The 27,743-nt window shown below is 41.8% G+C and overlaps 1 protein-coding gene across 3 annotated transcripts in view; it reads right to left on the bottom strand.

Moving 5' to 3' along the window:
* The window catches only part of MXI1 (MAX interactor 1, dimerization protein), an 80,293-nt gene that overhangs the window by 22,781 nt on the left and 29,769 nt on the right, over nucleotides 1-27,743 (bottom strand). For all 3 annotated transcript variants that reach the window (XM_077349680.1, XM_077349681.1, XM_077349682.1), the window contains exon 3: nucleotides 26,408-26,437. In XM_077349680.1, the coding sequence (XP_077205795.1) occupies nucleotides 26,408-26,437 (30 nt within the window). The remainder of the gene's footprint in view (nucleotides 1-26,407; nucleotides 26,438-27,743) is intronic.

The raw sequence follows: 27,743 nt of genomic DNA, 5'->3' as shown, positions 1-27,743 counted from the left end.
TTCTTATATTACTGCTACCACATAAGAGTTGCCAAAACCATGGGATGTTGGTGGTTCCAAAAGGCAATCTTAATTCCACATGTTTATCAACACAGGAACATTTCTGACAGCTTCTCTGTGGCAGTCAGATTGCCTAAACCAACCTTAACAAAATTTCTTTTTTCTGTCACATCCTTACATCTCTTAGCCCCCTCACAGCAGGCATCTACATGAAGCTCAAGTTTTGGGAAGGCCTCAACTTGAATTCATACCAAAGGGCTGAACTTTTGCTGGCTTCTTTCCCAAATGTATCTTGAGCCTACCCCATACTGGAATCCATAGAACCTTCTACCTGACAATGGAGAGGATTAAACATATTGCAGGCATTCCCAATTAGAGTGTTAAGAATGTTACCAGTAGCCCCTATACTGCCTATCTGGGAGCAAACTGAAGATATTGCAGTTTGTCAAAATAATTTGAGTTGAAAATAAATTCATGTCATTTGTATTTTCCGTCCTATTTTTACAGCCTGCTATTTTGACATATCTTTAAATATGTTTCTCCAAGACTTTGGAAAAATCCAAGTTCATATTTAAAATTTAGATGATGCGTAAAGAAAATGCAGCAATTTCATAGACATTACTTGCTGCACTTAAATATAGCTTTAACCCAATCCACAGCTGTTGGAATCTGGGTAAAATATTAACTGACCTAGTTCAGGGATAAGTTATCTTTAATATTTCTATTTATTTTTGCATACATATTACCACACATATAAGAATAATGCACTTATAACTCCTTCAGGCTAAATGTATATCCAAATAATAACTTTCTTCTCTAGTGCCTTATTACAAATCTCAATGTGTAGGAAATAATAACCCCACAAAAATAAGGATTACAGACTGGGCAGATTTTTTTTTTGTCCTTCTCCACCTTCAGCACTGTGGACATCATCTGTGCTGAACATACATCTGCCCTGACTTGCCACATGGAATGTCACAGACTCACAATGCAATCCTAACTAGGTTTACTGAGGACTATTCAATGGGGTTTAATTCCAGGAAAGTGTTCTTAAAATGCCACTGTGTTCGCTGTGAAAAGGTAGCTTAATCTTGGGTAGGGGAGGGAAGCCTGGAAATGAGACACCTAATTAAGGTCTTAGTCTTTAAAGGGAATGGGACTACAGTGAAGAGAGAGGCAAATATATCTGGAGAAAATGAAAGGTTAATATATCTAATTCTCAAAGTACCCAAATTTGCAGGCACTGAAATCCAGAGACTGGAACTATGAAAAGACAACACAGGTTTCTATAAACCTGAAGAAGGCCCCAGGTTTGCGGGGGTGGGGGGGAGAGATTCACTGCGGTAGTTAACTCACCCTCTTCAGTTTGGAGCAAGTTTGGTGTAGTGGTTAGGAGTACAGACTTCTAATCTGGCATGCCAGTTTCGATTTTGCACTCCCCCACATGCAGCCAGCTGGGTGACCTTGGGCTCACCACGACACTGATAAAACTGTTCTGACCAAGTAGTGATATCAGGGTTCTCTCAGCCTCATTCACCTCACAGGGTGTCTGTTTTGGGGAGAGGAAAGGGAAGGTGACTGTAAGCCGCTTTGAGCCTCCTTTGGGTAGAGAAAAGCGGCACATAAGAACCAACTCTTCTTCTTCTTCTTCCTCATAATAGAAGCAGAGCCTGCAGCTTTAAGAACCTCAGTGATCATTGTTAGGCAACCATGGCAATATTGCCAGCTGTCAAGCTTTGGTTTCTTTCAGTTAGAGGCAGCGGGAGAAGCCAGGGCCCTTTCAAGAGCAGTTTAGACCATTGAGAGAGGACTAATTGCTGCAAGGTCTGGCCACATCCACAGGCAATGATATCATGGGACTTGCATAACTCACAGGCCTAATTTCTTGCTATCAACTAGCCACAGTGATCCATGCAACTGTCACCTCTAGACTGGATTTCTGCAACTTGCTCTATGCTGGCCTGCCCTTAGCCTTGATCCGGAAATTACAGCTGGTCCAAAATGCAGCGGCCAGGTTCCTCACAGCAACACTATGGAGGTCCCACATTCAGTCCATCCTCCATAAACTACAGTGGCTACCAGTCGAATTCCGAATCAGGCTGAAGGTTCTGGTAATTAACTTTGTGGGGGAAGCATATAAGGGTTGAGTTGTTTGGTGGATGGACAAAGAAAAGGAAGCAGAAAACAGTGAGGGTATGAGGGTTGCCAGAACAGAAATAGGAAATAGTGTGGGAAGGGGGATAGAAGAGAAAGTGGGGTATGCCCTACAAGTCCTTGTGATTTCCCCATTGCAACCGGGCCCATCACAAAACCGGACCATAATTTCCCCAGGTAGATGCTGCCAGGGGGAGGGAAGTAGGGAAAACTGAAGTGGCGGCAGAGAAAGACAGGTGGGTGGGGGGGAAAAGAAGAAAGCTGGAATAGGTGAGAAGCTATAGATGCTTTCAGAGAAGGTAAAGAGGAAATACAGTGGTGAATGAGAAAATTAAACCCCCCTCAAGTCCTTACAGGTCTCTCTTTAATCACAACCAGTCTACTTTTAAAATCCTAACTACAATTTGTTTAAATAGATAGCTCATCAGAGATGGTAAAAGTAAAAAGAATGGGTTGTTTGACTGTATAATAGACACAGGTTTTTAAAAATAACACAATTTTTCTTAAATGGATAGTATTAAAATTCAGTTAATGGTGTCTTGTAGGGGGCACCGTTTAATGGAAATAATTGCTGGACAGAAGCAGGCAAGCCTATATTAATAAATCATTGCAAGAAAATAATTTCAAGGGCATGTAATAAGAAGCATCTGTATAAATTCTGCATGCTAAGAGAGTGCTGGGAAGCAAACAGGATTCCCCTTCCATAAACAATCCCCATGTCACATGCTTATCTCGTAAAAGCCAGCATATGACTTGACAGGCTTGCTTCATCTCTAACCCAAAAGACAATCAAATCTTTCTCTCTGCCTCCTCCACAACCACTCTTCTATTGGCTGCAACCAGATCAGTGTCTTTTCCTATTGGATGAATTGTTTTTAGCAGAGAAAGGACGGAACCTAACATTTTGCTAAGTAACAAAACCAGAAATGGAAAGACAGTGAGTTACTAGGGACTGACATAGCCTGCATTTCCTTTGCTACAGTGTTACACAAGTGCTCCAAGCTTTTGAGCCATGCTCAGTAAAACAGGGATGGCTTTTTGCCAGTCTCCAGTAACTCCACACATAGGTACATGCTCTCAAGTACCAACCCATGAAACATATGACCTTATTCATAGTATATAGCAGGCAAAGACAAACATGAGAATCCAATCTGCCAGCGTCCCTTTCAAAGAGGAAAAAAAATTAACAAATCACCTTATGTACTCCTTTTACCAAACTGTTCATGCTGAAAGCACTGTGTTTAAAATCTTTTGCAGGCATCATTATGTTAAAAAATCTCAGCTAATCAAAAGATATGCTGTATAATCTACCAAAAAATTGCAAAACTCACCTTTAACATATTTTAGGAATCTCCATCAATTTTCTAGAATGATTTACTAAGATAAGAATGAAAGAACATAGCTATGATGCAAAACATTTTTGCCAACATTGTTCCTAGCCTATTGCAGGCAAAGCCCAGCCCTAGAACATGGGAAGTAAGCAAAACAAGATGTGCCTTTTTGAGTCCTCTGCCCTGACTGTGGGAAGAAAGAACCCTACCAAGCAGCCCCTACAGAAACCCTTTCCCACAGATTAGTGCAGGTGAGGAATGCAACCAACACAACTTAACTTTCTCCAGCTGCTAACCTATGAATACCTTTACCCACCTCCATACACCTCTACCTCACTTCTTCAAATATGTATACACTCTCTCGCTCTCTCTTAACCCTTTCAAAGTTTCCTGTCCAAATGTGAAGATACTCCAAAAATATCCCTGCACTCTCACAAAACAACTGCCAATCTCCCTGGCACAATGGAACAACAAAACCGCTTTCTAGATGCTGCCCTCCCCCCCAACCCCCCCCCCTCTTACAGCAATGTCTACAAAAACTACCCCTAGCCATTTTGCAAAGGAACATTGTTCTGTCCTGCTGCATGTCACAGAGAATCACTCCGGCACTTGCTGGTTCATGTCACAGCAGGTAAAAGAGAAAAAACAGGATTAGGGGACTATAGGAGTATACTAGCCATAAAAATCAGCAGTATGGGCACTTGCTGGTTTTAAATTTAAAGGAGAGCTCTGTAAGTAATTGGCTGTAAATCCCTTGCTCTTACTGTCTAGTTAATCCCACGAAACTAGTTTTAATTAGGCCATTCAGCACCCTTTTAAAAAAATTCTGTAAACAGAGAACATTTACATCTGGGTTCACCATCAATATTATCAGAATGTTTACTAACAGTCCTAAACATGAATTGTGCATAAATATGGAAGTCAATTATTTTTCCATTTTTGAAAACAGTCCTAAACCTCCAAATGTTCCTAATCTTTAATATTAGCAACCACTATTCCCATTAAATCTGATGTTGAACCTTTGCAAATCAAGTTCTTGGCCAATAGCCAGAATTTCTTGGATCAGTACAGTAACCAGTCTTTTTAGCACACTAGCCTGTTGCCTAGAAAGGGGGAAAACGCAAAATGCAACCTTCTGGAATCCTTCTTAATGAACAGAGTGTTCTGGTTGATTCTAGGTAACCTGCACAATGAAAAAGCTTGAATTTGCTAAGATCAAGGACAGCTACAGACCAGAGAGCAAACACTTCTTAGAGGAACTTATCTCCAATTTTAGCCATGGAAGAACTTGAATCCAGTCCCCCAAGAGCAAATGGCTGGGGGTGGGGAGAGATTAGGACACGGTCCATGCAGAAGAAATGGAATTCTATGCAGTGTCTCCTGCAAGCACCTTGTGAAGAAGTACTGAACAACTGATGGCCTTTGACATGGAATCTCTTTTGTTACTCCCAGAACATGATGAAGACCTAAATGCCAGTTGGTAGGATGCCTAATCTGACATACATGTTCCATATTTAGACAACAAGGAGGAGCAAGGTGAGAGACAAGTTTTGAGAGCTATTTTTATCAATATAGCCGAACAACAAACTTTACATTAAACTAAACAAACCAGATTACACTATGCTAGTGGCCACGTGAAAAAGGTGATCTTCTTCCCTTTGGTCTGTGCCATGATCTCTTGAAGGTACAGAAGTAATCAGGGTTTAGCTTGCATTCCAGCAGCCTCAATTTTTGCCACAAAAAAAACAAAAAGAAAGACTGCCACCCCCAACTTTTTATGAGAATATTTTACTTGGTACTTAGTGCAGAGCGATCTAGTACACCAGACGACACATTCCACGGAACCCTTTTCAGCCATGATTTGCACAAGCCTGAGAGCTGAAAAACATATCACTTAATGCATACAAATCACTACTAGGAAGCAGTATCCAGCACCGCACAGGTGAGATATTACTTTTTCCACAGTACTGCAGGTCATTCTCTGAGGCATCAGCAGGAAACATCATAGCCACTCATTTGAAAGTTAAAGAGAGATGTTACACATTTAAACGTGCTACCCCTTTAAAGTGTTTTACCTCAGAAACAACAGCCCTGCCGTAGCGAGTAGTCTGACTGACTCACTAGAAAATTATACATTATAAGAACCTTTCTGTAGAGCACCTGTGCTGTGGTAATCTGCCTCTAGATTCAGCAAGCTGGCCATGGGTAGTAGTGGCGGGTAGGAGGGAAGTACAATCTTGCATGTTTGCCAAAAGTCACCAGACACATTATCCGGACCCAATTCAAACATCATATGAAAAAAATTCACAGGATTTGCTCAGTTTCATCAGCCCAGCATATTGTCCTCCTAACCCACTCTCGGTGATCCTGTTTTCTGGTAGAGGAGGCTGAACTAGATGGTCTTTGGTACCTTTCCACTTCTTAACCTAAAATATGAGAATTTATGCAGCCGCCCCCATCATCACATTACAGTGGTGATCAAAGTTTCATTTAACAAATGCATTCCACTGTACAGTACAAAAGCCCCCTTTCCCCACACACAATCTGGTAAACTTAAGCACCAGCCAAACATTTAATTGACTGATTTATTAGATTTTTATACTGCTCTCCAGGCGAGCCGGCTCAGGGCAGTGTACAGAACATATACATATATTAAAACCAGTTAAAAATTAAATTTAAGTTAAAATTAGGCAGTTAAACAATTAAAAAGAGAAAACAGCTCTCAAATTTAAAATAACTACATCAGTATGTTATCTGCCAAAAATCTCTTCTGAATGCACTTGGGCCAGATTGTGATCTGGTAGTTTACCATAAAATGGAGAGTGAATAGATGAATAAATGGGGCCCAGTAGATGTTACTGTAGCATTGGCCCCAACCAAATGCTTGGCAGAAGAGGTCCCTCTTAAGAGTTCCTGTGGAATTGTGCCACCTCTCACAGGGCCTGGATGGTCTGGTACCTCATTCCACCAGGTGAGGGCCAGCACAGAAAATGTCCTGGTCCTGGTTGAGGCCAGACATCCCTCTTTGGGGGCAAGGGACCACAAGCTGGTTAGTAGTTGCAGAGTGCAATACACTTTGGAGGGGTATATAGAGAAAGGCAGTCTCTCAGATACACAGGACCCAGACAGTAAACAGCCTTCTGGGTAAGTACCTTAAACTTGATCTGGAAGCCAATGCAGCTATTGGAGCACAGTCTGAATATGTGTCCTCCAGGGTGTTCCAGTAAGAACCCTGGCCATTCTGGGCCAGTTGCAAAATCTGGAGCAAGGATAACACAGAGTGAGTGACAAAAGTCCAGTCTAGAGATGACTGTGGTTAGGTGTTCCAAGGTCAAATAGAGCATTAGTAGTTTGCCTTGGTGGAGGTAGAAAAATGTCAGCCCTGCTACTCTTGAGATCTGCACCTCCATAGATAAGAAATAGGGTCCGTTCCTACCCAGCCACAGGACTTTTGAAGGGTTGAGTTTCAGACTACTCTGCTCGAACCAGTCTCTCACTGCTTCCAGGCATCTGGCAAAGTTATCTGAAAGTGTCTCTGGGCAGCTGTCCATCAGGAGGTAGAGCTGGGTATCATCTGCATATTGATGACATCCCAGCCCAAACCCCTGGACCAGCTGGGGAAGAGGGAACATAAAGATGTTAAAACAAGGTTGGGGAGAGAATCACGCCTTAAGGCACTCCACATTGGAGGTGATATCAGTGTGACTGTGTCTCCCCAACAGCAACCTTCTGTCCACGACCCCAGAGAAAGGAGATCAGCCACTGAAGGGCTGTCCCCTGTATTTTGGTGTCGGCAGGACAGTGAGCCAAAAGTTCATGATTGACTATGTTTAACAGTTCCGTGAGATCCAATAACATAAGCAGCACCAACCCAACTCAGGTCAGCTGCCTCTAGAGGTCATCCATCAGGGTGACCAATACCATTTCCACCTCACAGCCAGGCTGAGATGGGTCCAGAACCCATTTTTGCCTTCTATGCTATTTGGAATCTGAATCTGAAGCCAGGATAACTGGATATTTGGGATAAAACAGGGTCCTGAATCTGACAGTAGCTTGTTTTTCAGAAAATACATAAAGAATTAGATGTAGCTTGGTTTGTAGCCACACAATACACCTTCCCTGAGAAGGACCTATGTCAGTCTACTGAATCTGCTAGGTATTCCTTAAAACTTGCTCCTTTGCAAATGCTATTTTCAGACTAAACCCTTCCTCCTCTCTCTCTCCTAGTAGTAAGCCTTCACACAGATGGCTGGGAAAACGTTCTCTCAACACACACACTCTCTCACTTCCTACTGAGGTGCAGGATTCCAGAGGCTCTTACTGCAGTTCTATTGTGCAGGCAGCTCCCTCACATGGCAACAAATCAAAATCTTGACTTTTGGTGCTCTTCTGTTGCCAAAATGTGCTTTATCCAGCAAACATGAAGCCCATAATCTAATTTTCCTAGCCAAGAAACATTTAGAAAGGGTCAGCTACAGAACACAGTCACTGCACATTTCCTTAGAGGGTCATATTACCTCAGATATCCTACAGGGACAAACTGTTCTTCAGATTTGCTTTCTTACTTCTTCAGGCATCAAGGGAACAAAGTTGTTTGCTTTGGGAGAAGGAGCATCTGTAGTCACACTTGCCAGAGACTCAGGATAAGTGTTTTGTATCATCTAATTATTGTAGACCCTGGGAAAAAAAACGTCTGCTGTCTTCACAGTGCTCTTCTACTAGCAGTCCTTGCTTTAACTTGGATCTGATCACAGAAAATACTTTCCCAAAGATGTCCAATTCACCAGCATTTTAGGGGCCTGGAAAAACAGCTCATGCATAGATCCCCCCCCCACACACACACACACGCAAACACAGTATTCAGTGAGCAGGAACAAGTTGTAGTTCACAGGACTGGAAAGGATAGAAAAGACCAACACTCCTTGTGTGAAAAGTCAGACCCAGATTTGCCACTATGCAGTAAACAGCACTTTGCAGAGGACTTCAGCAAGTGAGCCATGATAAATGGGAATGCAAAATCAACACACCCTAGTTCCTGTCAATTCAGAGGAAAATGTTCTTCCCCGTTTTAAACATCAAGACTCTTGGAGCCTGCACTGCAGTACTGGTTCCTAAATGATACACCTGGGCTTCCAAAGCGACAACCCGATGCTAAATAAATGCTCCTGCAAAACAAAATCAATCTTACAGTGTAATTTTAACCAGCCCATCAATTTCAATGGCTGTAATTCTGTTTAGGATTACACTGTTACCATACAACATAACATATAAAGCCACTCTTCCTATACAAGACGCTTTGTGTTTTATGTGTTTAATGTATCCTAATAAAACACATTCAGGAAACAATTAATTGTATGATACCCCACTCCCCAAGGCACAATTGATTTAGAGTTATTTGGAAACTAAAAGATCAACTGGAAAGTATTCCAGTTAAGTATTCAAGTATTATTGACTAAACAATATTTGGTATGTAACTACCCAGACTGTATCGAATGCTAAAAAGATGACTGGATAATTTCATAAGAAATTGTTTAGCATTCTTTTCTACACTGGAAGAGGAAATTACTAATCAGTTCAGTTTTTGCTGAATGACCTACTAAGATTCTACTTCTTTTTCTTTTTAAATAGTTATTAAAATATAGTGAAAGTTATTAGGCTTTTATACAGCACATTCCCAAAGAAGTGCAGGGTGGCATACATGGTTCCCACCCACCATTTTCTATCAGCATCCTATTCCCTACACCTGTGGTCCCCAACCTTTTTATCACCGGGGACCACTCAACGCTTGATAATTTTACTGAGGCCCGGTGTGTGTGGGGGGGTAGTTTACTCCTCTACTCTCAACCACTGCCCTAACGCTCTCTGATCGCTATGGTAATGTTTAAACATCCCTTCAAAATAAGATACAGATACACCACAACAATGGGCATAAGGAACATTATATTTTCATGGACATTTTAACTCATGACAATGACAAATCAATGGGAACCCTGAGCTTGTTTCTCTGCAACGAGATAGTCCCATCTGGGAGTGATGGAAGACAATGACACATGAAATATGTAGTAAAGGGCCAGGGGGGTGAAGTAAAGGGCCGGGGGGGGGGGAGAAGGTGTCCTTCGCGGTCCACCACCAATTAGTCGACGGACCACATGTGGTCCGCAGCCCACAGGTTGGGGATCGCTACCCTACACCATGTTAGCTAGACATGCAATTAGAACACTCTTCTTTATGAATGTTTGATTGAAATATCATGAAATTCTATAGCTACCTCTGTTCACTGTACAAGGATAACCTACTTCTGATATATCTGTAAGTATGGAGCCATTCACTGAATATTAATAATATTTTTCTCTGATATTTTGTGGACAATATTTTGCATGTTTTATCTATATCATAGCATGGAAATACATCAACCTTAAGAAGAAAAAGCACAGATGACATCCAACAGGCTCAAGTGCAGAAGATTTTATATCACGGGATTGGACGAGATAATTTCGCATCAAAGAAAACATGTCTGGGAAGTCCAGACATCACAAAAGAGAGAACCACTACTGCCACCACATGAGGGAAGTTCCTACAGCTTTTTGAATGGATGCGCACATTAGGTTCTGAATATGGTGTGGCCACTCTAATTTAAGGTGCAAAAAAAGGTCTGTAACAGCAAGGGTAAGTGCTCAAACTGACCAAGTAATGTACTACTCATGTGGAGAAAAACAGTAAGGTAAACTTCAGTATGTCTGGCTGCTTGTAAAGGGAGTGGGACTAGAGGCAGTAGATGCAGAGGCAACCCTGGTGTGAAAAAAATATTACGTTTGGCCAAGGCTGCCAGAAATAATAATGTTGTAGCTTTAATATCTGTAACAAAATTTCCTTCTTGGGAATTTCAGCAGTACTATGGAAGTACCATCAGAATGATGTCATTTTTAGAATTATATAATGTGTTTAATACAAAACAGAACAGACACCAGAATGGCTCACCCTGCTGTAGCCTCCTGAGAGCTCTAAGATGATGGAAGTATTCCTGCCCTTCTGCACACCAAAGCCTGACCTCCAAAATAGACTGAATGAAACATCAGCACACATCCTGTGCCAGAGAAAAAGGTGAGATGATCTAACAAGCCTTTATCCTTATCCATTGTTGTTCCTCTATATATTTCTGAAACAGCCTAGGACCTAGGGGGTGGGACATGTCCGGCTGTCCAAGTTAGAATAGGGCCAATCAGGGTGCAGCCAGCTTTGTCCTGATTGGCCTTGCCCCTGAGGCTCCCGCCCTCCCAGGACTCTGGCCTCTTTGCTCGCAGACACCTCAGTGCCTGGAGCCAGCAGCAGGTCAGGGGAGAGGGCCCTGGGCAAAGGGTCGTGGTGGAGGCCTTGCTAACGAGGGCCTTGTGCCCTGCTAGGCTGGGCCTGCTGACGAGGGCCTCCCAGCCTGCTGACTTCCTGCTAAGGAGCTCTGTCTCGGCCCTGCTAACAAGCTGCTCAGCCCCCGCCCACCCCACTTGATTTGGCTGCGAGCTGCGGCCCAAAGCCACCTTAAGCTGCCTGGCCAGGGGCCAGGGGAAGGGACCCTTTCAAGGCCTGTTCTTAGGAATGGGCTTTGAAACTACTAAATAATAACGCTCAAAAGCTGTTTTGATTTCTACCATTTCCTTCATCAGCCTGTCCCAAAATAGCTCATATTGAAAGCTTCTGCCTTTATGAAGCAGTTATGGCACTGGCTCTTCACACCCACAACAATTATTTTGTGGTTTGTACATGCACATTACAGAGTCAGCTCCAATGGATGAGTCAGGAAAAGCTGTGCAGGCAGGTAACAAACTTAAAGCCACTCAAAAAAGCCTCTCCCAAGAGAAAACAGAAGACTCCAATTATACCTAAGGATAATTTCATGCATCCATGCTCATGACTGCAATGTTAAGTGATAATATGCATGTGTAAGACCACTAGCAAATACAACTGGTCAAGATTTCATATCAGCTGACATCACCGCCAACATCATGGATTGTATCCTACCATCAGTTTCCAGATGCAGTGGATGTGGAGTAGGGGGAGATAATTTCAACTGATCCTCTATTTATTTAGTATTTCTCCCATGAGGACAAAGTTGCTCAAAGCAGCTACCCTACAAACCCTTTACCCTTTATATTTCCCCTCTCCTGTTTACGAGGGTTCTCTGACCTTCAGAATCTCAAGGAAAAGCTTCACTCAATGAGTTTAATGCCACTCATGGTTCATTGGACTGGACACCAGTTATTAAATTTTTAGGAAGGTGAATAAATCAGAATAACGTACTACTGAATAAGGCACATATAAGTATGAATCAGCTGTTCACAGAGACTGGAATTTTCACAATCAGCATTGTTACCATCTACATGAGTGCTGCATCTTCTGCATAACAGCAGAGCAGCACATGGGAATAAAAAGGTAAAGGTATCCCCTGTACAAGCACCATATCTGACCCTTGGGGTTGACACCCTCTAGCGTTTTCTTGGCAAACTCAATACAGGGTGGTTTGCTATTCCCTTCCCCAGTCATTACCGTTTTACCCCCCAGCAAGCTGGGTACTCATTTTACCGACCTCGGAAGGATGGAAGGCTGAGTCAACCTTGAGCCGGCTGCTGGGATCGAACTCCCAGCCTCATGGGCAGAGCTTAAGACAGCATGTTGGCTGCCTTACCACCCTGCGCTGCAAGAGGCACATAGGAATACTGAGATATTAATTATAATTTATTTGATCATTGGACATGAATCTGAAATCACTGGGGGTGTGCTTAGGGCAGTTGATTTGTGGCAAAGGTCAGGCTGGATTATAAGCAATGTTGATGCTGGAAGAGGCTTCCAACCACAAAATTCCAAATTTTTGCAAGACACTCACAACCCTATTGCTCATCCACTGTAAAAAAAATTGTTAAAAATTTATCAGGTGATATGACCATATATGCTTGTATTGGCCTTCCCCCTTCCCAAAATGGCCACTGATGGGCCTGGAGGGCTGTGAAGGAGTGGGGCTCCAGGTTAGTGTGTACACAGCTGTGTTTCCCAACCATATTCTGCACAATTGCATCACTACTAGGGTTTCTCTAAGCCTGAAAAATGATTCAGGGGTTTCCTGACGGTCAAAAAGTTGAGAAAGGCTGCTATATGCTGTTGTAAATCAACTTCATAGAGTTATGGTAAAACAGGGCAGCACACTCTGGATTTAAGTATCCACAGATGTGGCCATGTGAAGTATTAGATACATTGATGATTACATCAGTTAAACATTATGAACCAGCAGGTTTGTTTGTGATCTGCACAAATCAGGGACATTGTGTTTGAGAGTGCAACTGAAGATTTTCTGATTTCAGAATTCCATAGTATTGTGATTTCTGAATGAACCCCAATTGTTACTTCTGCCCTTATTAGAGTTCCAGCTACTGGGGAAGAAATAAATTCAAGTTGTCCAAGGCAATCTCATTTAGATGTCACAATAAACGGAAGCTAAACTGAAGTCTTCCAAAACCAGGAAGTCTTCAATCACACTCTGAACCAAAGCATAAAGGGCATGGGAGGAGAGGGCGCAAAAACAACAGCAGTCCAGGTTTGTGCCCACTGCAAATAAACTGATTGTGATATCTGAACAGAGCCAAGAAAGTTCCTGTTCCAGCATTACTATTATGTAACTATATTATCAAGTTTCGAATTATGGTGTTGGAGACGAATGCTGCGAATACTATGGACAGCCAAAGTTACCAACAAGACAGTTTTAGAGAGGAGCAAACCAACTATGTCATTAGAAGGCAAGATATTATGACTAAAGATCACTTACTTTGGACACATCATGAGATCAAACTTCCTAGAAAAATAATTAGTGTTCGGAATGGTCAGCAGCAAAAGGAAACCTGGTCGCCAAAGGATCAGCTGGCTCGACATGATCAAAGCTGACACAGGGATGATCATGAACCAACTAAAAGAAGCGGTCATTGACAGAGACACGTGGCAGAAACTTTCCTATAGAATCACCGAGGGTCGGACACAACTGAACGGATGACATCATCATCATACTCAGCAAACTTCCTTAGCATGGCAATTTCTAAACAAGTATAATGCTATTTAACAATCAGAAACATAAGCTGAAAATGTACCCTAGGCAATTTAGTGACTTTTAATCTCTTGTTTTGACTATGAGCAGCCTCAATGTAGCTTTATAACAACTATTACAAGACACATCTTAGTATTTGAGATTGCTTCCTCGGGAAACTTTTGCTGTGCAACCCTCTCCACAATCTGCAGCAAAGGTTTGGGGGACTTATTAATTTTCTCCATCTCTGCTTTGTATAGGGTAGAATGGGGGGTTGGGGGGTTGGGGAGCTGGGGGTAATGCCAGTGATTACATGATTTCCCTTCTGTTTTTTCCCTGGAAATGACATCTATTCTTTCAAGGAATCTCCCATACATTTCTGGTAAAACCAAAGAGTTTCTGGAGATTCCTAGAAAGCACTGATGCCACTTATGGGTTTCGCCATCCCAAGCAGTGAGGGAAATGGGAACTGGAGGTGAGGAATTTCCATTGGGAGCTTGGCAGTCTTAACCCTGCAGTTTCCCAAACCAGCTTCGGCACAATTTTTTTTTTTTTTTTGGGGGGGGGAGAGACGGGACCATATGCAATCAAGGTTTCAGAGATGGTAGACAGGAAGGCACAGAATTCAATGGGGGAGGAAAAACTAGAACTGATTGCCATTTTCATCCCTTCCTCCCCCTCCCCCCATGGCTGTTTTCCCCTTCCATTACTAGTAGATGTTTTGCCATTAAAAATAAAGTGATATATCTTATTCAAAACAAACGAACAGCAAAAAGCCCACAGAAAAAGGGGGCGGGAGTAGGTGTGAGAAGAAAACCCCTGCTAGAGCTCCACTGCAGCTATAAATCCCTTCACATTGAAAACAGTAGTGAGAGCAAAATGTGGAAGCACCTCCTGTGTGGAAATGCGCCAATTCTTTGCTCCTTTGCACATAGCTGGTTTAGAATGTCATTTCCCTGGTTCTTCAGAACTTGCACATCCTTCTGCCTTGGCTTCTGAGGCAAGAAGCTCTTCTCCAGACTTCTGGACAGCAAAACCAATCCCAGCCTAGCTAAACTTCTCAAACAATCTGTAAACTTCCCAAATAATCTGTAAAACATTCCATAAAATGTCTCTGACAGCTGTAAACTCACATGCCATTCAGTTTTGAGTGTTCAGTGGCAAATGAAAACAAGGCTACCTTTCCACAGAAATGTGTTTCATTTAGAAATATTTTATTTCTTGTAAGCTCTGAGCTGCAACAGACATTTAGCCAGCTTTTTATAAAAATAAAAGACCCAGTCATATTACATATCACTTCTTCCTACCAATTACAAGAGGCAACACATCATGCTTGGGACCCTGAAAAGAGACTGGCAGAACTACAGCCCTGGCTTCAGTTAAGGCACAGTTTCCATGTTTCTTGCTGTCTCAATTCCAACCAACGTAGTTGTGTTTTTCTTTGTGAATAGCTACTTGCACAGACAGGCATCCATGTGGTTTGTGCCCATTAGAACCATATTTTGGAAATGAAGAGTTTCTCAAGTGTGGATATAATTAACTCAAACCTTAAAGATACAAGGAAGGCAATTGGAGAGTAAGGCACCCATAAGATATTGGGTGAAAGCAGAAGCCACCCTGGCAGCCAATATGTACACTGCAGATATCCCTTGCATGTATTTAAGATAGTGAGCCATCAGTGAGTACCTGAAACTCTTCCATGTGCACAAACACAAGTTCATTGTAGAACATTCTGACAATATGTACATAGGTAAGAACTATCTAGTAGACCCTCAGATGAGTCAGTACACCAGAAACCTTTAAAAGCTTAACAGTCTAGAGCAATACTCTTATTACTTCAACTTTTCAGCACAAGCTTCCCAAATGTATAGGTCTATGAGCAACTTAAGATGCCTGTAGCCTGGATCTCAAGTCTGGCTAATTAATGGATTCTCCTGCCCTTCAGTTTATACTCAGGGCCATTCCGCACTCGTCCAAAATAGCACAATGGTTACAAATTGAAATCGCTACAGTTTTGCCATTATGCACAACGTCGTTGACAATCTGCAACACTCCTGAAACTGATCCGCAGAAAGCGCTTCGTTGTAGCGCTTGCAGGGAAATCCCAAAAAGTAGATTCACCCTCCGGAAAGCGCTACACTTTTGCAACCAATCAGCAACACTAGCGAAAAAGTTCTGTGCGTTACCGTTGTTGCGGTTTCTGCAAAGTCCCTCCCCCTAGCTCTCTCCTCTGATCTTCCGGTGAAGCGATCGCCATTTTTTTTTCTCCGAGCGAGCGGAGATAAACGCACCGGCGAGCCTTCGTTTACCCAGGGAGGCTTCCCTGGCTGCAGAGCTGTTTTAAGTCACTAAGCACGAAACAACACACAGCCCCGTTTGCTGGTTTATTTTCCCTTTATTTTTACTGTATTTTCGGCCGAAAATCACGCCCGTGCCGGGGGGGGTATTTTTTTTTCACTCGGGGGGAGCGTGAACGATGAAACGGCAGCTCAAACACCACCTGCTAGCTAGATGGGTCTCTCCATTGCAAAGAATTAACGCAGATTCGTTGCAACGTGTGGTTTTTTTTTAACTTCCTTAAAGGGAAAGGGGCTTTTTGGGATCAAGATAACGGCCGCCCATTGGCTGCTTGACGGCCAGGGACGGGACGAGCTCGGCAATATCGTTTCCTGGCTAGCGATTTTTGCAGAGACCGGAAACCTGTGGGAAACGATAGAAACGCAACTGGATTCCACTACAAAGGCAGGTATGCATAACAACGAATTCCACTATTTAAAATGGCGTTTTTTCTTCCCGCAACCAATTTGCCACATAGATCCTGGTGTGGAATGGCCCTCACTATTTCAAAATAGTGAGTATGAGCTATATCCAATAAACTTCAGTGAAGTTCCATTCCTAGAATCGGTTTTTCCTTCTTCTCTTCCAGGCTGCTGTGATCCCTAAATTCTCCCCTTTGTTCAGGAACACCCAGGGACAATGGTAGGTGTGATGAGGGTGGTATGCAGTGGTACAAAAGAACTAGGGGTACAATGAGGGTGGTATGCAGTGGTACAAAAGCAATACTCTTCCCCTGTTCTTCTGCTGGCATAAAAGAAAACATCAAGTATAACCTACTCAAGCAAAATTCAAGCTCTCTGATAAACAAATGCAATAGCCTGAGCACTGATTGTGTAAACTAAAGAAAAGATGTAGACAATCTGAGCTAGTACAACTAATTGTTGTTGCAGAATTTTGTTACTCAGCTGCCAGATTTCCATGGCATGGACCAGAAACTTTTTTACATGCTGTGATAAGCCTGAAATTGGGCCTAGCCTAGTAAGCTAAGGAAAACAAGAGCCCATGACAAAATTGTAATAATGCTTTTTAAACAACCGCAGCTATCTCCTGAGTGGGCTTTTACTGTTAGGAACAGCTTTGACCAAGGACTTCTCGGGTTTGGAGAGGAAGCAGGTATATGGCTATGTGAAAAGAAAGCATAGTTTATATGCTCCGCAGCACCACACCACCAGTGGCAGGGCTGCTGGAATGAGAGAGAGAAAGAGAGAGGGGGGGAGGTACTATTGGAGATCTGATGTGGGAAAATGCATCTGCTGCCTGTAGGAGTATCTCTTTGCCTCCATCTGTGTTCTATCTATACATTTGTAAACAGGGCAAATACTACAAAAACACCATCAAAGTGTTGTCTCTTCCCATGGGCAGCAACCCAGATAAATGTCATTTTAGGACTAGGAGACTAACAGTGCAGTCCCACTCTGACTTGGTCTGCTGAAATCAGTGGGCTCCAGCTAGGATTCCACTGTTGATACTGTAGAACATATTGTCCACAAAGTCATCTGCCTTGCAAATGGCTGAAACAAAACGTGAACCCAGATCCCCATCCAACTCTCTGTCAACTACGCAGGTGACAAGTCAACTCAAAAACAAAACAGGCCTTTCCACATGACTCAGATGGGCCTAGCTTTTCCAACTGATAAATGTCAGCACTATATGCAGGTCTATAAACCTGGCACTTTTAAATAAAAGCAAGGAAGCAACAGCCTGACTATTCATCTGTACTTGCATCACAGAACTATATCTCCTATGGGGCGGTTAAAAGTTGTAAAAATAGGCAAAGAGTAGCAATTAATAATGAGCGTCTTGTGGCACAGAGTGGTAAGGCAGCAGACATGCAGTCTGAAGCTGTCTGCCCATGAGGCTGGGAGTTCAATCCCAGCAGCTGGCTCAAGGTTGATTCAGCCTTCCATCCTTCCGAGGTCGGTAAAATGAGTACCCAGCTTGCTGGGGGGGGGTAAACAGTAATGACTGGGGAAGGCACTGGCAAACCACCCCGTATTGAGTCTGCCATGAAAACGCTAGAGGGCGTCACCCCAAGGGTCAGACATGACCCAGTGCATACATTTACCTTTTACCTTTAGCAGTTAATAAATGAAAAAAGCTTCTTCACAACAAAGGCCTAAGCTCAGATTCTACTATTTTAAAAGCCTACTATTTAGTATGCATTATGGATATATAGGAATGTACATACTTCAAGTGCAAAAAACTCACTGCATAACATGGTCATGTAAAAATATTTTTACCAAACTAGGGGTGCTGAATAAAAGTGAGAAATAATGCATGCCACATTGAAAGATGGCAGAACCACAGACTGAAGAGATGTTTGAGTCGATTCAGAATTTATCTGATAAAAATCATGCAAAGTATCCTCTGATTTCTAAGCCTCAAGAATACACAGTATGAATGTTTTGGGGCTTTTACCACAACTACAGAAAATATGAAATGACCATCTCAAAATGCAAACTGGAGGGATTCTGTTGTTTTTGCTACAACAAACTAAGAGTCCCAGATGCCTTCGAAGTATTGTAGGATTACAAAGACTTATGACATCACTGATTTGTCAGTCTCCCAGGTGCCCCAGTCCCTTTTGCTGCCATTTTTGAAATATAGAATATGGCACCAGAAAGCTAGTCTTGGCTTCATCCATGCAAAATGATGATCCTCTTGTATATGACCACTAAAGCTAAGCAACAACATGGCACCCCAAGTGCTACATTAAAGATCCCGGATGGACCCTTCTAAAAGAAAGACAGGCCTCATCTACAAATCAACTCCGAGTGGAACAAAATCACAGAGAACAAAAAATAGTCTTTCACTCAGCATGATAGTATGAAACTCTAGAATAAATGTGTGCAGGTTTTATGATGCTTAGGAATGAATGCAAAATATGTGACCTACTTTCAGATGAAATCATAGAGGTTAAGGTCACTTCTGTCACAGGGTCACGTCACCGACAGCTGAGGCAGCAGGAACAGTACATTCAAACTGCTGCCCAAACTGGTACCTTTGTTACATTTCAGTTTTGCTTGTCCTCCACTGTCCTAGTACAAGTTGTTTTGCATGATCCATGTGTAAGTATTTTCTCTACCTGGAGCTGTGGGATCAGAATTATGTACTGTCTGAATTTGTACAAATGTGCCCATGAATCTATATATCTATGAACATATTTGGTATATTGTGCTGGAAAGGGGACAAGGACCTTTTCAGTGGGTTTATGAAGTCTTCAGCTACTTTGATGTTGAACCAACTGTGTTTAGCTTTTACAAATATGGTCAATAGACAACATAATCAAGGTGCCTATCATGAACAGGAAAATGGACACAAAGGTACATGTTCATTTAAAAATGTTCTAATTTGAAGGGTGATTTGTTGAACAACAACCAGGAAGGACATTTCTGACCAACCGAACTAGGCAAAAGCTTATACCTCTTTAACAGGTTACAAGCTTGTGAGGAAAAGCAAAAGCCAACATGGAAGAATCAAAATGCAAGTAAACTATGATAAATCAAAAATGCAGCCAGGACTGTGCTGCTTTCTTGCCCGGTATACTGATTTGCATGGAGATATCATAGCACCCACAGGAAGCAATGATGAAATACTCAATTTTCCAGGGGGTGTATTTCTGTGTCTGCAAAATCAGAAGGAATGACCAGTCAAAAATTAAAATCACTTAACTGATTATGACAATTGCCCCAGATAAGTTCTCGCAGAAAATTTTCCAAAGATGGGTTATTTTGAATATGAGGGCTTATAAAAACAGAGTATGACAGAATGCCATTCTAGCTGAGGTTTTCTGCTGCTCGGACATAAGAAGGAAAGCCTCTCGCAAGATGGTGGCTGCAGCGACACATTTATATATAACTTAAAGAATGCCTCTTGAGCACACTCTAGAACTGCATACAAATTTAGGCAGAAGGAATCAACTAAAACATGTATGAATAACCAATTTAGAAAAAGAGTTGGTTTTTATTCTCCCTTTTTTACTACCAGAAGTCTCAAAGTCTTACAATTGCCTTCCCTTCCTCCCTCCACAACAGATACCCTGTGAGGTAGGTAGGGCTGGGAGAGTTTTGTCAGGACTGCCCTGTGAAAAGAGAACTAAAAGGACTGTGAGGAGCCCAAGGTCACCCAGCGGGGTGCATGTGGAAGAGCAGGTAATCAAACCCGGCTCCCCAGATTAGAAGCAACTGCTCTCAACCACTACACCAAGTTGGCTTTTGGGTGTATCATTCAGAATAACAAGGCCCAAAACCACACCGGCATAGTCAATTACACAGATCCTTACCATGAAACAGATACCACAAAATAATTTACCAGCTAAGATCTAGGGTCAGATGACCTGGTGATTGGGCTCTATCCATATAGCACTGCAGGACAGGCATGCAGAAAAGAAGTTCCCATGAAGTCACTTTATCATTCAACAGAAATGCAAGATTTCCTGCTCAATGACAGACTCATTTTTGGAAGGTCTCTAAGACTCAACAAGAATGAAAGTGTGCAGCTCTTTCAGTAGGGTTCTGAGAACAGGCCCTGATCACTTTGCCATTATAGACATATCTTTTGTTTTCCATGGCAAGCAATAGGATTTATATCCTGCTCTAATGTGAAGTAATTTCACCTATTTCAAAATAATCTGAATAGCAAGAGAAATAACCACAAATCTGAACAAGTATATCCATCCTACCTCCACATTTTTCCTTGTTTGTTATATAAAAGCCTTGAAAAGGGTCACATAGATTTGTCCCAAGATTTAAAAGAAAGAAAATGTTACGACAAACTTGGCCCCTCAGACTTTAGAAGAGAGTCTTCCCTGCAGGAGTCAACAACCAGCCATCTCCCAGCATCTAATTATTGAAATGAGAATGTACAAACTGAAAATGCCCAAGTTTCCTGAGTTCCAAGCTGAGGGAGAGGATAAGAAAGCAAATAAAGCGCAGAAAGTTAGTGATCTGGCAAATGGCAGTGACATAAAAGCCAGAAGAAGGGAAGTAAAAGCACTCAACACAGCCCCATTTTAAGTACCCATTCCTGAAACAATCAGAAGAACAGAGGACACAGGGATACAATCATGCCTGAAACCGAGCTGACAGAGCAGGTCAAGATTTGAATTTGGCTTGCAAATTCCAGTTAACACTAACCCTGGTTAACTTCAGATGTAATGCCACTTTGGTTGGAACCAATCACAGAAAGAGAAGAGGCTGTACTTCAAACCTCTTGGATATTGGGGAAATTATGCTGCATCATCTCCAAGAACTTTTTACCTGATCTTGTCGCCTACATTTTCCAAAGCCATGTCTATCTGACCTGAATGGGTTAAAATAACACTTAATGCATCAGATAGGCCCTTGCTTGCAGACAAAGGGGGCCAAAATTGAGTCAGGGACCTAACAGTGGACCATTTTGAAAAGTACAGGGGTATGTCAATAACGGAGATAACAATGGGATTCAAAATGAAACCTTAGAGGTGGAAGATGAGCAACTGCCTGCAACAAGGCTATTAGATTCAGTGATTTTATCTTGCCACAGTTAAGTCCAGAAACAGTTGCAGACTTAAAGATGCTACAGACAGAGAGCAATGAAAATCTGAAGATAAAGCAATCCTGGTGTTTGCTTTGGAGTCCAAAAATCATTTAGTAGTGGAGAATAAAAAAAAATGCAGCCAGTTTTAACCATTTATACTGTGAACCATGCCAGAAGAGCTCTATGAAACAGTATCTGTACAAAGGAGTAGGGAGTGTTGGGTATTGTAATTCTGCATGTAAGAGGATGTGGGAGAGAAATGAGTAAAGAGAATTCTCTCACTCAGGTACACTTGACCCTTGACCTCGACCCTCTCATCATTTACATGTTGAGCCTCTTCAGACTTTGCTTGCCTTCTGTTTCATCTCATATAAGACCTCTCGTTTTCTTTCTCTAACATGGGTTTGGAGTTGCAGCAAGTTAACCTGTTCACAATCTGTTCACAATAATAGTTATTTTTTACTACCTGAAGAAGTAACAGCTGAATAAAATAGATTCAGGTGGATAACAATGTTAGTCTGAAGCAGCAGAACAAAATTTGAGTTCAGTAGCAACTACAAGACCAACAAAATTTTATTTAGGGTGTAAGCTTTTTTGTGCCCATGCACTTTTTCCGATACAATGAAATGGAAATTACCAGTCCACACATATAAAAAGAGGGTGAGCAGTAAAAGAGCAGTAATGAAGTTTAACAGATTCAAGGACTGAACAGGAATAACAAGCTTAGTTTATATGATTACCAATTGCTTGGGTTGAATTCTGGGGGGAAACATAATGAAGGAAATAAATATGTCAAAATTGGAGACTGATGGGAAGATATATCAATTGTGGAATGCTGAGAATAATTAACTCTGCCATTATGCTCTACCCGTCTCCTCAAGCATGGAGACAACCTTATAGCATCTTCTTCTTTGAAGTGGGGCAACTGAGTGTATAGAATTATCTCCCCTGTCCACAGACCAGAGGAATACATTCCAATTTACCATTCCAAATTATATTACATTCTACTATTCATTACATAACATTACAATCTACTATTCTAATCTGTTATTACAAATTAGAGATAAAGAGGGCATATGGCCCTTCTGGGGGATTGGTGAGAATACAGATGTCAGGTCTGAATAAAATTAGCTAATTTAGTGAGATAAGAAACCAATATCCCTGTTAAGTCCTTTGGATTCCATTGTCTTGAGTGCCATAATAACTCACAATTTAGCAATTTCCATTTCTAGTCTGTTCCTGAAATTTCAAATAAAACAGCTATTTTGAGGTCACTCATTGAATCTCCTGGAAAGTTGAAAATGCCACCTTTGTTACCAAATACACCTAAAAACTGGACCTAACAAGATCAACTACACCATCTCATTCACATGCTTATCTTCTAACACTGTATATGCCACTAATTCCATCAATGTCCTTCAATTCTCTACATAAGGTAGATAGGTTCTAGACCAAAGGATATGTGGACCTAAATCTGACATCAAGAAACACAAGACCAGGAAACCTGTAGGGAAACACATCATACTTTTTTACCCTGTTTGAAAGTCCAGAATGAAGTTATGTTTAAGCCTCCTCAAACACACACATGAGCTTCCTAATGGAATGGATCCTGCATCACTGGGAAGTAAATATTAAAACCCATTATGATGGAGAGTAAATGGTTAATGCCATAACCTTGTCTGAGAACCTTGAGGAACAGGGCATTCAAATGGCATTTTTCAGCTGAGAGAATCAGGAGTGGCAGTTGAGAGTTAAGAACTGACAGTGAACTGAGAGGGAAGGCTAAGGAAGTGAGAGGATCCAGGATCCCCATTTAAACCTGAGTGAAATAGCTCCTAAAAAGGGGAGGGGGGTGATGCCTATTAAGTGGTTAAGAAGGGAAACTGGAACTTGCTTGAATGTTCCTGCATTCACCAACTTTAGTGTCTGTGATTCCAAGAACCTTATGCTTGTCTGAAGATGCCAGCCATAGTTACTGGCAAGTTATCAGGGAGTAAAAGTACCAGACTATGGCCACACAGCCCAGCAAATGCACAACAACTAGTTGACTCGGGCTGTGAAAGCCTTCAGCAATTCAAGATTATGTTTGTTTATGTATGCAGAGACTGCCAAGAAATCTCTCTCCTCAAATTTTAAAGACCTGTCTGGATAACATGAAACAGTCACTTGTTTGTGACAAATTATCTGGCACTTATTTTTATGCACATTTATTTCACTCCTGTTGCCTGTTCATCTCACAACTCCTATACCTGATTTCCACCTGACCATTTCTCCTCAAAGTTGAATAAAGCTATTTGTTATTTTTGAACTACCATCAGCATCTCATGGGCCATTATCAAAAAAGGGCATAAAAAGGATTCCATTATCTCCCCTTAGGTCCCAAATCGGGTCAGCTTTTACCAATATGCATTAAAATGACTAGGTGAGACAACTAGAGAAAAACAAAGAAGGAAAAGGGGACTGCTCGGCCAGAAAGAAGATAAAGGGAAAACCTGTAAAGGAGGAAAAAATGATCATAGCCATGCTTGATCCTTTTCTGCTAGTCAGCTCTTGCTGGGAGGCAACTATTCAGGTAGCCATGCTTCATGCTTTTCTACCAGAGAACTCTCAATGGGTAGGAAATTGGTAGGAATCAATTTCCTAATCAGGTAGGAAAGACACCTAAGCCATGTCTTGCCCCCATGGCTGCAATAACCACAAAGCATCACCAGCAGCATGACAGACACTCCCATGCTACTGTGGGCTTCTGTGTGTAACTGGTGGGGAGGGGGATGCAGAGTGGGAAGGAAACACTAACAAAGAAAGACCAGACTAACGGAAAAGTTTACAAAGCTCAGCTGTGTCGATACATGAAATAGCAGAGAATAAAGGAACACACTAAGGACTTTGTTGTGCAAAATGAAGCCAAAGGAAAAAAAGAAAAAAGAAAAAAAAGAAAAGCCACAGCAGCAGTTATCTCAACAATTGTGCAATGCTTGAATTGGGTTGTGCTAATTTTAGTCACTTTCTGGAGCTAGGAAAAAAGCAGCTCTTCCGAATATGTTATCCTGTACAGCAGGACTACAGGGGTCATAGTGCAGCTGTCATAGAATCATAGAATAATAGAGTTGGAAGGGACCTCATGGGTCATCTAGTCCAATCGCCCGCACCATGCAGGACACCCACAACCCCATAGCTCATCCACTGTAACCTGCCACCCCGTAAGCCTTTACAGAATCAGCCTCTCTGTCAGATGGCTATCCAGCCTCTGTTTAAAAATTTCTAAAGATGGAGAACCCACCACCTCCCAAAGAAGCCTGTTCCACTGAGAAACCGCTCTAACTGTCAGGAACTTCTTCTGGATGTTGAGACAGAATTTCTTTTGAATTAATTTCATCCCATTGGTTCTGGTCCGTCCCTCCGGGGCAAGAGAGAATAACTCTGCTCCATCCTCTATATGGCAGCCTTTTAAATACTTGAAGATGGTATCAAATCCCCTCTCAGTCGTCTCCTCTCCAGGCTAAACAGACTAAGCTTCCCCAACCTTTATTCATATATCTTGGTCTATGGAGGTCACTGTTACCGCACATACTGGCTTTACCACACTGTGAACATCTAATGCATTTCGGTCTCTCCTCAGAAAACCAAAACTTAATAAGTTGTAACCTGATTTATATGACACTATATTCATGTTTTTAAGCCTCTGTAAAATTTCAAGGGAAAGGTTTATTTTCCAAAAACTTTCCAAATGTTGCTCTATTTTCTAATTTGTACCTAAACTGTGCATGTCAGAATTTCTTTCTCAATCCTCTCCAACAACCTTTAATTCCCCCCTCCCAAATCACAGGTGTTTCTAATGTGCTTTGGGCTGTTCCTGCGTTGAACAGGGGGTTGGACTAGTATGGCCCCTTCCAACTCTATGATTCTGTGATCTAGCACAAATTTTGCTGAAAACATAAACTGGACCCCGCACAACCCCAGCTCCCTAATCCTGAAGGAAGCGAGCACACGTAAACAGGAAATAAGCAAACAGCATGGCCATGTCAAGGGATAAACCGGGACACCAAACAAAAGGAAAACAGAACCACAAGCATTGAAGGAAGGGGATGACTGTGCATCTAAACTCTAGAATTCCATAGATATACTGGTTCTTCCTTTAACCAGGATCCTTGGCTGAAGTGAGCTTGCAGTCTTTCTGTTACCCATTCTGAATAATCCTCCCCTCTTCCCACAGCACTACAGCAGTGAGCCTGGAACTATAGTTTCAACTCCCTTTCCTGCTGTGCTGTCCTGAAGATAAATTTATAAATAGGAAACCCGGGTGCAACAATAGCATCCTGGAAGCAACGTGATAACCTGATCTGCGTGTGAACAAACTCCCTGTTGTCTCTAAAGTATTTGTATTACTCTAACTCCTGTTACAAAGGAGATAAAAGTCACAGAGAAGAACTAGCCAAGCAACAAAACTGCACTGCTGGCTAAAACTTGGGCTCAAGGATAAACAGGCCACGTCCTAAAGCAGGTTACAAGAACACCAGGAGCAATGGTGAGCCAGCTTTCTGAACCATCCGACAATGCCATTTCCCTGTAATGCCGTGTGGATTATGACAGGCTTGATGGGCAGAGAAACGAGGGGGAGGGGAAAGACACACAAAACCTCAGCTCTTTCGTTAGCATGTAGCAGTGCCTGAGAAATCCGATACCCTAGCAACCTCATGTATGGACACTGACCCAATCAGATTTCACTTTGCAAGGAGCAGAGAAACAGTATTTCCTCTGCATACAGATTAGTTACAAAAATGGGTCACTTCTTTGCATTTCAGGGAGGGTGGGAGAGACCCTTCTTTTTCTTTTTCCCTAGATATTTTCATGAAGATTCACAAGCAAACAAAACAAAAACTCAAAACACTCACCTGGTGCAACAAAGCCCCACACCAAATCAAAAAACTACTTCAGAGTTTTAACGTTTGAAAACACATTACACTAATCAATGTTGTGTTTCTTGGAATTCAGTTTCTTAGCGACTTACCGGTTCTTCTCTAGTTCATTGTGCGTAGACCTGGAAAATAAACCAGGGGAAAAAATAGATTAGCCATCTGCAGTCCTATCACATGAGAGTCCATTCCAAAAATCCATGAGTTATTTTCTTTTTCTAGTTAGAACAGATCACAACTGCACTTTCTACTACATAGTACTATATACTACATATACAGGCCTAGATACACTGACCTTCCACCTAAGGGACTCCAGGATCTCTGTTACTTGTTGGGTATCTAAAAAGGAAGTTCTTACCATTGTCAAAGCTCAAAGTTTGGAATTTCCCCCCAGCTATGAACACTTGCTTATTGATTGAGCTTACACTAAAATCTGTGCTATTTCAAAGGTGGAAAAACCTCAGCTTATCTAGGGCTCTTTATCTTGAATCACAGTAGAAAATAGAAATAATTTAAAAGGTTTAGAATTCAGAATTGATTCTAAACAATCCAGTTCACTGAACTTTTAATTATTAAGAGAGATTTGAAAATTTCCAAACGCTAACCAACAAGTCTTACTATTTGCAAGAATCTGAGCCCATTAAGTCTTCCTCACATTAGATTACCTTAATATAATAACAGCTTTCTTAATAATAATAATCAGTGTAGCTATAAATGGAGCTTCCTGATGCTCAACTGAAATCATCTATCACCTATTCCAAAGATTTTGCAGAGCATCCTGACTGAAGAATGAAAAATAAGTCCCATTCCAAATTTGAAATCATGGTTCAAAAACTCAAACTATAACACTGGAGAAAATGGTGAACAAGTGTTAAGAACCTTCCCTGTATGCACTGATCATCAGAGTAAAAGACACTGGCTAAACCTGCTTAGGATAACAGCAGAATCATAGTTCTAAGCATTATATAAATCTCAGCCAGACACCCAGATCTCAAACAACAGAGTGTTCAGTATGGGGCTTTTGTTGGGCACACTTGGGACACACATAGAGTGACTTTGACGATGGGAACATCTGAGATTGGGCTTGCACAATAAGAAATACTTTTGAACTCTTTACAATATATTGCTCGGTTTAAAACACAAATCCTCCAATGGGGAATGCAAGGACAGTGCCTCCATTCAGGTTGAGAGGAAAACGTCTACACCAGACATGAACTCTGCAAATCTGTGTATTGAATCCTTTCAAGCTTAGCCAGTTTGGACAGCCAGAATTCAGTGCACCTGCAAATCATACTCTGAAGCCATCACTAGCTTAAACTCCTGTGCTTCAGATCAGGTTTCTTTTTTATCTATCTGAAAACCTCTGCTGCTGTTCTGCTCTTTAAAAATTATATGTAAATAAATATTTGTTATTTACATACAATTCTTGCC

This window comes from Paroedura picta, chromosome 8 (genome assembly GCF_049243985.1).
Source record: "Paroedura picta isolate Pp20150507F chromosome 8, Ppicta_v3.0, whole genome shotgun sequence".
NCBI lineage: Eukaryota > Metazoa > Chordata > Lepidosauria > Squamata > Gekkonidae > Paroedura > Paroedura picta.
This window is presented reverse-complemented; position numbering and strand designations above follow the sequence as displayed.